This window comes from Colius striatus, chromosome 8, assembly GCF_028858725.1.
Source record: "Colius striatus isolate bColStr4 chromosome 8, bColStr4.1.hap1, whole genome shotgun sequence".
Classification (NCBI taxonomy): domain Eukaryota; kingdom Metazoa; phylum Chordata; class Aves; order Coliiformes; family Coliidae; genus Colius; species Colius striatus.
Window position 1 is genome coordinate 10,336,710 of NC_084766.1, and position 12,044 is coordinate 10,348,753.

General features: G+C 39.2%; 1 protein-coding gene across 2 annotated transcripts in view; it reads left to right on the plus strand.

The window, feature by feature from the left end:
- BICC1 (BicC family RNA binding protein 1) overlaps positions 1-3,784 on the plus strand; it is a 104,765-nt gene extending 100,981 nt beyond the window's left edge. For both annotated transcript variants that reach the window (XM_062001645.1, XM_062001646.1), the window contains exon 21: positions 844-3,784. In XM_062001645.1, the coding sequence (XP_061857629.1) occupies positions 844-974 (131 nt within the window). In that variant the 3' untranslated portion in view covers positions 975-3,784. The remainder of the gene's footprint in view (positions 1-843) is intronic.
- Positions 3,785-12,044: the final 8,260 nt, after the last annotated feature.

A 12,044-nucleotide genomic window follows, 5' to 3' on the forward strand; every position in this document is an offset into this window, starting at 1 on the left:
ATCATTTGTTGATTTTAAGTGTTCTTTGTATTCATCTCACTAGAGTTGTGTGTTTATAGTTAGCAGAGGATCTTGGAAAGACTGAAATGTAACAATCTATCCCATGGGGGTGATGTTGGCTTGCTCCTCATCAGAATGTGCTTAAAATCAGGCTTTACAGAGCTTTCACGTTACAGGATAGGATTTCAGTTGTGTAGTCCTGTGTCCCCTTGGAGCTTGCTAGAGAATTGGTTTCACAGCAGATTGTCAACTTTGCTTTCTGCCCCAAAATTATGGGTCCTAGAAACTCTGAGATTACAGACTCTGCAGAGTCTGAATGGCACTTAGATTGGAAATGACACTTTAAAGATTTAGTTCACTGTCCCCTATTGATTATCAGGTCAATCATCCTGCTGGGAAAAAAATGCCTGGTCTGTGGCGGGGCTTAGGTTTGGTTGGTTTTAGTTTGCTTTGGTTTTTTAAGGCAAGTAGACATATGTAACTCTTACTTGGAATAAGTGTGATAACAGAACCTTTTAGGAGCGTATCAGCTATACTGATTTGATCTAAATTAATGTTACAGAATATTTTTCTTCTCCACACTATATCAGTGCCAAGTAAGAGTCACACCAAATAGATGCCTGCATCCCATGCAGCCTCTGTGAGTCTAACCTAGCACTCCTACTGTCCTCTTGAACTGTTCAATTGAACGAGTACCTCACAGACACTTCCAGTTCATTCTGTTCTGTCAAAAATAGTTCTGTTTGTTTAAATAGATGTCTTGGTTTGGGTTTAGATCAAAACATTGCAGTTGATTTTTGACAAGAGATTTGTGTATGTTGTGTATGTGTGTGACCTTTACAGAACTGAACAAAAACCGACGGAAGCTCTTTGACCCATCAAACATCCGTGCCTCTTTCTTGGAAGGTGGAGCCAGCGGAAGACTGCCGCGGCAGTATCACTCGGACATTGCTAGCGTCAGCGGGCGCTGGTAGCAGTAAGTTGTGGCTCAAAGTCAGCTGTAAAGATGGACATGGCAATCCTGTGGACAGCCTTCACTGCACACCACCCTCTGCACTTTGGGAGTTTTGGGTGTCAAGGACCAAAGCGTTTTGTCCGCACAATACTGTGCCAAAAGAAAAATCCAGAGAAAACACATTTTGTTTGTCTGTCTTTCAAAACACCAAATGTGGGTTACGTTTTGCTCATGTAGGTTGGACAGAATTTGCAATAATAATAATAATAGGGTTCTTTGTTTAGTATTTTATTACCTATAACTATAATGTATGCACTGAATTTTTACTTTGTTGAATGAAGGAAGAATGAAGAGCTGGGATGCCAGAGAGCATAGATTTTGGTTTTATCAAGATGGATTTTTCTGGTACTGCTTAAAATAATTATTGAGGTCTTTCTGCACTTTACATGTTCTGATTTCTTGTCCTGTGGAAATTTATTTCTCTCTTTCATTTCCATATCAATCTTTATATTGGCACTAATAAAATTTTTTTTCAGGTGTTCCTACATTACGTCACATCTCACTATAATGGTACTAGAAACTGGTTCTTATACAGTTTTTTTCCCCTCTTTCTGTCTTTCCCTGTAGTTACCTGAAGAGATTGTTCCAAAATCAAGCCCCTTGGTAGTGGACCAGTCCATTTATGCTCTTAGGAAGCAGTCTCACGCTGCTTGCTATAATACTCGCTCACTGTAACAGATGCAATGAAAGACCAAATTGGAACTTGCAATATTAACCCTTTGCAGTCATCATATTTAACTGCTGCCTGTTATGCTAAAACTGTTTTTAATGGTTGTCTCAAAGCAAAGGGCTATTTTTAGTACCCTGCCACTAAAGGACACTTATTTATATACCAGACTTTTATTTTTAGATTCTATACACCTACAATACGTAACAGATTAAACTGATCTACTGCAGATTTATGGTAGAGAATGAAAGGCATTCATCAAACTAGAGCTCTGGGCTGTCAGTTTAATTAAACAGACAACTAATCTAATTTGACAAGACAGCACTGTTGCCATTTAATAAATGACGCATATTACTTACGTGACTATGCATGCAGCAATTAAGCGACCTACATAAAATAGGTGTAATAGCATCTGTTTTGTTCAATCTAGATTTGTAACTGTCAGCTGCAGGAGTGTTTAAAACTCTGGAGATGAACTATTTCTGAAACAAGTTATGTTCAATGGAAAGAGTCCATATAATTAGTGGCTAGAGCTAACTATTGCATTCTTATACTGTGAAAGTCCAAACAATTTGGCAATATTATTATTCTGTCTTTACAGATGTCTTGTTTTGGGTTTATGAAGGGTTCTACTATAATGAAGGATATCATGAAGTGCCTCTTTCTGTAATGCAATATGAAATTTCCAAGCATTAATTTGTTGCAAAGCATTCCCATAAGAAATATTGTGAATTACCTCTACTGTAATGTATTATTTATATTCAGTGTATAAGCCTTTTGAGATGGACATAAACCACTGTCAAGTGCTCTTAACAGAAGGCATTAGAATAACAGTACAGTAGTTGGTTTTTATACAAAAATGGGTGAGAAATAGCTTTGACACTTTCCATGGATTATTCTTTCTTTTAAGGTGAAAATATGAAATGATGTATAGAGAAATTTGCACACACAAAGGGAATTTAAAGAAACTCTTACTTGAGGGCATCGATGATCAAGCAATAATACAAAGCTTTGTTGCAGTTAGCAAAAAAGAACTGCTCAGTACTCGTTCCAGCCATATCTACTTAATGGTGTATAACTAGGTGATTTCCCCTGTAGAGCAAGTAGCAGGTTTTTTCCTCCAATTCTAAAAATGTACAGCAGACCTGAATGGAGAAAGCTGCATCTTGTACACATGCGGTTGTTCACATCAAAGTGCCTGTGCTCAAACGCCAAAAGTCAGTATCCACGTATCTGTGAGGTATTTGTGTCTTACACAGGCTGGAGCAACTTCATGGAAGCCACACCTTCTAAAGCTATCTACACTTAAGCTTACTCCTAAGCATGTAGATAGTTCCATTCACATGGACTATTTATGTGCTCACAGACAAGCTGTCATTGAAATGTTTGCGTTTTGCAAGACCAGTGTTTGCAAGTGAAGTTGTATTCAGTCGTGTTAATTTTATAAAATACTTTTAAAGAAATATTCAGCCACAATTTGGGCAAAATTTTCTGCAACCCCTTCTTCCTTATTTTGCCTAAATTTAAAAGCATCAAAATACCTTTACACTCTTAGATTTTTTAGTCTTTCTTAAGTACGTACTATATATCTAGACAGTACTATACTCAAACTGATTTTATTACAGTATTAAGTTGATGTGGTCATTTGCTGAGCAGTGCTTATATCATCTACACCAAAGTGAAGAATTTCCCATTAATAACATGATTTTTCAATAGGGCTTCACACTAAAAAGAACACACTGGAAGAAAAAAAGAAATCTCACTTACTTTGATTCCACGAAGGGAATATGACAGTACAGTGTACCGTATTGTTAGTGTTATGTTATGCACAAATATTTGACTTGCTACATTAAAATGTTAGTTTTAAATCTGTGCCTTAATAGTGACCAGTTATCTGTAAATATAGAGCAGATACAGATTGTATTTTTGTGGATTGTGTCCTTTTAGTGATTTTTAAAAAAAAATAAAAAAATAAAAGATGAAATTAAAACATGAAAAATGGGAATTTCCAAAACTAATCAGTGTTGCATAAAATAAATTCCTATAGCTCCCTTGTATTCTGATGAGTAATGAAGTATTTTTTTTATATAGAGCCGGTTCCAGGGATGCTTGCTTGTTAATAAAATATCAAAAGCAGTGTCTGGATTAATTGCAACATGATTCTTTCACGTGCTGATGCTCCGTGTGTTTTACTATTCTTACATCACATACAGTGTTTGACTTTCTCAAGAAAGCATTCTCATTCAGTATCTCTCCTTAAAAATTAATGTGAAAGGACTTAAATTATCTCAGGTTTCATTCACAGCAGGCTTTAATGATTTGACTTATGATTTGAGCTTTATTCTTTGGTTTTCCTATTTTACTGACTGCATGGTTTTGGTCTGGTTAGCAGGGCAGTTGTATATATTGTTTCATGACAGTCATTATCCTGTCACATCCAGTGTCAAAGTGGAGAAAATAGAACAATGAAGATTTGAGATGCTGTCCTTGTGAAGAGTCAGAATCTAACGAGAGGCATAGCTGTCACAGTGGGGTGGTACGTGCATCATATTACATCCGTCTTGTCTGCTTGCTTGATGTGTAGTGGTACAAGCGTAACGTTACTTACCTCACTCAGTGTATTCAGGTGTTTCATTATTCCAGTCTGATGTGTTCTCTTTGGTAACTGTTTTATGCACACACATCTCCTTAAATTACAGTCTTTCTGGCTCACTGACCATTTAAAAATCTGGGAGTTCTTTTGCTGAGGAGCTACTGAGAATTGCCAATATGTGAACAAGTCTGGGTAGGGAACAGATCAACAAACTATTCTGTTGAGGACAACTGAAGGGTATGGTGCTAAGTACCAGCCCACGAGGCATTGGCATAAACCAAGTGGAGATTTCAGAGACAAGTGGACTTCCAAATTGAACAGTGTTTCTTATGTCTGTGCAATAGTGAATTACAAAAGTTTGGAACAAGATAGTTTCCTTTGTGCACCATTTATCTGGGAACGTTGCTTCCAGTGGACCACCGTGTGGCTTCAGTCAGCAGAGTGGTAAAGATGATATGGGAAAGAGGAAGAATAGTGATGACACATGAGAGCAGTAGTATGAGCAGCTTTGCCAGCAGCTAACATGGCACAGCATGAAAAGTCTGCTCCGAAAATGAAGAGGTTTCATCACCCATGTGTTCATCACTTCTCTCTGCTACCAATCAGAAGAGCAGAGCTGGTCACTTTGTGTCTGAAGAGCAAGATGTTGCTGGTACACAAGAGAAAAAGAAATTGATTCTCCGAGCTGTATAAAAGTTGAAAGTGAGACATTTGACTTTACTGTTGGACCTCGCTCCAATCAAACGCTTGGTGCAGTAAACTTACTCTTCCAACCTCCACCATGGTTATAAAAGGTATGTGAGCATTGTTAAAGGCTGGTCAGGAAAGGTGTGGTAGGCAAGGATATAGTGAAATTTGTGCTTGTACTGTGAAGTAAGCTAAGAAGTATTCGATTGCAGGCAAGTCTAGACACTGCTGGAGCTACCTTTTATCCCTGAAGAACCGGCTTTCCTTGTGTCACACATCTGAGCAGAAGAAAGGCTTGGCTTCTGTTTAGAGTTACTGCAAAGTTCTTGAGGTTTTGAGAAGATGGAGAAACAAATGGACTTCTGGAAAGTTTTCCAGTATGTATGATCGGTGACAACAACATTTTTGACAGCTTCTCTGAAAGTAGAGAACTATAAGAACATGCAGGCAGCTAAGGAAAGTGCTTATGGAATACTTGAGATATGGTTAAAAGAGAAATGAAGCCTGGGTTGTTTTTTTTTTAAAGGGAGTGGTTGTGAGTGAGGACTGTGTTATAACCTGAAAAGCACACAGTGAACTTGTGCTTCTGATATTAAATCTCTTCTTTTTTTTTCTTTTGGCTTCAGATACTTCTCGGGGCATTTCTAGATCTGAAAAATAAATCCAGCAATTATAAGAGGTTTTTTGCAGTGACAGGACAAGGGGTAATAGACACAAGCTGAAACACAAGAAGTTCCACTGGAAACTGAGGAAAAGCTTCTTTCCTGTGAAGGTGAGAGCGCCCTGGCACAGGCTGCCCAAGGAGGGTGTGGAGGCTCCTTCTCTAGAGGTTTTCAAACCCACATGGACATGTTCCCGTGCCCTCAGATCAAGGAGAACCTGCTTTAGTGGGGAGTTGGACTGGATGATCTCTGGAGGTCCCTTCCAACCACCACCACCACCACCATTCTGCGATTTGCCATTGTGTTACCACAAGAAGAGTTGATCTTTGTTTCTGATGCTACAGATGTACAGAGGATTTTTTACAATGTGTTACTAACTTCAATGTTTTGTGTGATTTAATAAAAAAACACACATTTTTTAAAGCAAAGTAGTAGAAACAGTTAATTTGCCAACTTTGCATATTGACAGAGCTGTTAGGAGAAGCTAATGGTTAATGTCACTTTGAAGAAAGTATGCTGTTAAAGAACATCATGTTAACAAACTACTTACTGTAATAAGGTTTAATAGCAATACAACAATAAGTTAAAGCAAAAACAATTTGTCATCAAAAAGCAAGTTGTAACAAACTTGAGTTAGGTTTTGTTTTTGTTTTAAATGGTGTAGAAAATAGTAATATAATTCCAAGAATTTTATAAAGTAATAGTATTGCTTTATTAGTCCCAGTACCCTTAGAATATCTTGAACTGTAATTATGAGAAGTATTCAGTGAACTTCTCCTGACATTGAATTGAGTCAGAGTAAATATGAATTATGGTGGGAAATAAAGATACTTGGTTATGAAGATTCAGAACCTTTTGCCCAAGTCAAGGCATCATGTAGTGTCAAGTTTCTCTACTCTTCTGAGGAGTAAGATTTGGGCAATAGTTGCTCCTCAGAGAAATGCAGAATGATTCCAGATGTCTGATGAAAATATGAAGAAAGATGAATACGTTGTGATGGAAATTACCTGGTTTGTGCCAAAACTGTGTTGCAAGTTCATGGAAATGAACAGATGGAAAAAGCAAAACATGGGAAAAAGCACTAACTATAATGAAGTAAAAATTTGTCACTTCTAACAATGGGTGATGAATGTTTTAAGAAATAATGTTACCACTAACGTAATAACTCTAGGATTGTGAATTGATATGGATGTTGTTAACACTTTTTTGCCCTGATAAAAATCACAGTTTGTCATGTGTGAAGGACAGAAGATTTGAAGAGGCCTGAAATGCAGATGGTACTAGGTTATGGTTCCCAAAATTAAACAGCCATGGAAAATACCATCTCATGCTGTATATGAACAATATGGAAGACAACTAGAAAAGATGTAAGATTTTTTGAAGGGAGGGATAACACATATTCAGGAGACAGTAAATCTTCACATACGCTCTATGTGCATGTACTAAGTGAAAAGGGGACATGGAACCAAAGAATGAATCAATTTTCAAGCCAAAGAAAATTCAAATTCAGATACAATGCAGTATTCACAACTGGGAAAGACCAGGAGTCTTTCTCCCATGCAGCAGAGCCTGTTTTCATTTGTTTTCACGCCCATGCTCACTTCAGGGTGAAGTTAGTATTGCATGTTTAGCAATGACAGTTCAGTACTGAAAATGCTGATTCTTTTGGTGCTGGAAGATACTTTTAATGTAGTCCAGCATCTAGAAATCAAGACAAACAAAGCTAACGTGGTGAGGCTAAATTGCCAACAGATTAGAATCTCGCTTGGGAACTGGATAACTAATTAATCTCTATGGGCCAAAAGACAATTTTGTGCAGCTATATTAAAATTATCTTTGTGCCAGCAGTGTTTCTCCTTGCACCTAATGGTGACAACAGCCAGCAAGCTGGAATGCTGAAGGCATCTGTCATTTAGGAATGCTCCTCTTGAGCATGCCTCTAGCATCGGTTTATCTTCCATCTTCACTGAAAGTGGTTGCAGATGCTCCACCGTTGACTGAGTGCTTTCTTTCTACTTTACTTTTGCACTCTGAACGTCAGAAAGGACTAATTTTTTGGTTTACATGCAGTTTCACAAGCTTTTTGCTTGCAAGAGCACAACATTCATTTCTTTTCCTAGGAGTGATTAATGTGGATGGTATCCAGAACTGCTAGTGTGGATGAGAGCTTTGAAGGGATTTTTTTAAAGGGGTTTCTAAGTCATGACTGAAGACTGGAAATAACACTTCTGGCACTGCTGCCTGCCTTGGCTGCTGGTGCTGTCTGCTCACCTCTCCTAGATCTTGGCTCTTCCATAATTGGCTTGAGTTTCTGCTGTCTTCTGGTGAGCAGTCAAGTTTTAAACAAGTACTGTTGGGAAGTTTTGAAGTACTTTAAGTTTTAAGGCAGACTGGTGTTTCCTTTGCTTTTTGTGTTGAAATTAAAAACTCTGGCAGTGAAGATACAGAAGGTAAATGGTCCTCATTGGCTACTGTGAGGAATGAAATTTGTAAGCACAATATAAACAATGCGTTGTGATTAAAAGGCCAAGTGAGGTGTAGGCATAATTTGTTCAGATGGGCAATTGTTCCTGAAGAATAGGTAAAGGAAACATTTATTTATTCATTTTGTTTACTTTTCCTTAATACTTTCACCAAAAGCAGTACCTCTCCTTTTGCATGGTGTTCTTATTAAATGGTTATGCAAAGTGACTCCACAGGACACTTCCTTTAACCAATAATTACATAACTATTTGTAGTCAGAAGGCTTCTTTTATATCCACCCTTTTCCTCTTTAACATTAGTTATTGGAGCACAACAGAACTTTTTTTGCTTCTTTCACATCTGTCTTAATATCTCTGCTGAGGCAAATGCACCCATGTTATTCAGTTGCCTGTTAATATATGGTTATTCTCTACTCTGGAGCTGCTGCTGAGACAAGATAATGACACCCTGAAAACAGAATCGCTTATGATCTAGTTCCTTGTGCATTTTTTGCTGTATAAACATGTCAGGAGCTACAAGAGAATTTCTGGATTGAACAGTTGTACTGAAACCTTTGAAACCCAATATGTTTAATTTCTCTCTCTGCTTAATCATGATGTGGTGGGTTTGGAAGCTTCGAGATGTTTTACATCTGGTTCTGCTGGTCATATCCCTTTCAAGTGTTCATTTTTTTATGATTATGCCATCTGTGATAAAGTAGGCTTTAAATCAAATACTATATGAAAATGTTTTGTCTTTTTAAGGCTATACTAGAAAGTCAGAATCAGAGAGGCTTTGTACCCTTGGTCTATTTCAGGCTTAAGAGAAATTTTATACACACTTCAGGATTTCTGTGCATATGTTAAAACCCAGAATGTTATGACAATCACCAAGACTGTTCCAATTCCCTTCCCAAGACCACGTAATAGTCAGTGTTTCATCTTAAAGATTTTTTTTTGTCTAATTGAGATTTTCCAAGGTCACAAAATTTGGCAGGAGACAAATCAATTTCTTCATGGTTCCTGAAGGCAAATAAATTTCTGATCAACATTCTGGTGTGGTTTTATGTGCTATTCAACATGGGAGGTGTGCGGAAATGTCAAAAAGATGTTGAAAGCTTTCTTGCTTGACCTCTAACTTTTCACCAGGTCAGCTTTTCCTTTTGCTCAAATCCAGTGAAATTGTTCTGGAAAGAAACCCACAATAGAATAATAGTTCCTTCATGCACGCTGTGATCTTGCCTGCAGGTTTTTTTGAAAACAAGCTCTCTAGAGTTCTAGATCTGGTAATATCTTGTAAGAAATAACTAGTTGCTACATATTCATCTACTCAGAGATGAGAAGCTTGTGCTCCGTGAATAGGCTCTGAATTTGTGTATCCAAGAGAACCAGTTTAGGCCCATGTTTCATGCTCAAGCATGAAAAGGCAGAACTCCAGGACAGTATAAATTTTCATGTCTTAATTTCCCTATAAAAATTGTCTTGCTAAGGTGCTTCCATGTATAATTCTTTCTGTTCAAGTGGACTGCCCCCTGTTAGGTAGTTATTTATCAAAAGAGATGTCTAACAACTGGTGGTTATTCAAGTCTGCATAAAAATGACTTTTAGCCCATGGGGACCCATAACTGAAGAGTGGCAAATTCTTGCTTAATAGCTTGTTTTCCTTTTCCAGCATTCACAACTTTCATTATGTAACATCATAGTGAAGAATTCTTCCAACACGATTTTCTGCATATTTGCAAGGCATAATATTGTCATGTTATAAACAAACTGAGGACCTGGATGGTCAAAGATTAACAGAACATCTGTTGGTAAAACTGTATGAAAGTCTCCATATTTGACTTTGGGAAGAGTTGCTGCAGCAGGTCTTGAAGGAACAGAACATAGCACAGACGTTTGCTTTGCTATTGCTTATTAGTTTGAGTGGTAATGATTAATGATTAGAGGAGGAAACCAACTGTGCATTTTCAGGAGCTTTATCTCAAGTGAAATGGGCAGAGGAAGCATCTGCTTAGAAGTATTGATGTACCTTCTCAGAAACACCTCTGAAGAGATACTGAACTATTGCTAAGTACTGAGCCTATTTTTAGTGTGGATTCATAACTCTACTGAGAAAGTGTTTGAAAGTTTTCAGTTAACAACAAAGAAAACGTACTACACTTTCAATTATTTGTGTCTTTAGCAAGGGTTTGAATGTGCAGTTTCCCTTCTAAGCAAAAAGTCTCACCTTAATTTAGATATTCAGAATCTATTTCCAGCTACCTCTTAAGATTTGTCATGTAAGTTAAATGAAATCATACCTCACATTTCCCCAAGGAGATATTTAGGTTGCAGTCATGTCGTGCTTTGAGTTTTGTCCCTGTGAGTTAGCTAAATGAGTTCTATACATCTTCTATCAAAGGCTTTTTGATCTCTGAAACATGTTCTCCACTTTTTCTATGGGCTGCCATAGTATCCCTCCTAAAAGAGGAGTAGTAGTCATGGACACACTATAACTGCAGCAGCACAGGCAAATAAAAGAGTGACAGTACTCCAACATAACAGTGGCACGTGGAAACTTCATACCACTTTGAGGGAAGGAGGAGCTTGAATAATGCAGTGTGCTCCCTTCCAGCTTGTCACCTGGTTTTGGGGGTTTGGTTTGGGTTTGGTTTTTTTCTTTCTTCCTCTGTTATTTCAACTCTGAAATAAAAGGGTTTTTTGGTGACTCCTGTTTGTTTTCTATTGGTGGTTTTTGTTGTGGGTTTTTTTAGAGAGGCAAAATCTAGAAAGTTGATGCTTTGCTGCACTGCTGTCATTGCTGTGCTGGAGAAGGGGGCTGGTGCAGGGGCCAACTGCTCTGAGTACTGCCTGAGGAGCAGGCACTGTGGGCTTGATGATTAGAGCTCCAAAGCCCCTGCCTGTGCAGACAGAAGTGAAAACAGAAGCTGTTCTGGGTTTGAGGTTTTTTTGAGAAGACCATCCACCTGTGAGTGCAGCTTTGCTGTTTAATTGTGTAGGTGCTATAGGAGCTGTCTCCCAGCATCAGCAGGGAGCTCCTGCCCCCTCCCTCTTGTTACATGTCCTCTTCAGTGCTTGTGGATAACGTGTCTAGGTGTCTCACAGGACACTGTGATGTACAGGTTTTATTAGTCTGTGGTATGAAGTGGACCTGAGCCCCTGTGGTAGGTCAGCTGTGGCCAACTATCAGGCACCACCTACCACTCCCTCAGCAAGGCAAAGGAGAGAATAAGGTGAAAAAGCCCATGGGTGGAGATAAGGGCAGGGACATCTCTTACTGATCACTGTCACAGGTGAAACAAACGGAACTTGGGAAAAAGTGATTTCATTTCTGGACACTAAAATGGTGTTTAGATGGTGAGAAGCAAAGACAAATGAACCCCTTGATCCATGCCTTTTGCCCACCTCAGCCTCCCTCCCGCCTCTCCTGAGGGCCAGCTGCCCTTTTCTCGCCACTTACCTCATGGCCTGAGGGGCTGCTGGAACCAGTGGGACCCAACTGTGCCCCTCCTGAGGCACCCCCAGCCTCTTCTCAGATCCCCAGCACGGCCACCCTGCCCCAAATCCCTCCTTGGCTTGTCCAACCTCTCTACCCAGAGTGGGTTTGAGGGCAGCCTTTGTCAGCTGTGATATGGAAGATACTGCCACTCATCATGGTGTCCCCTTCAGCCAAAGGAAGATGGTGTCTGTAGCTGCCTCTGTCACTTCAGCAGTTGCAGGCCAGAGATCCAACACCACTTGTGCCAGTTTAACACACAAAGGTACAGATGTCCTAGCTGCCCGGAGCCATTTGGGAGGGGTGTTTTTTGGTGCATGCTGAAGGTGCTACTGCTGATCCACCCCAGGCCCAGGTGGATGCTATTGTTGGTGATGAGCTGCCCTTGGGGCTGGTGAGAGCCATTGTGGGGGATGAGCTGCCCAGAGATCTATACCTTCCAAGAGCAGGGTAGGATGGGTT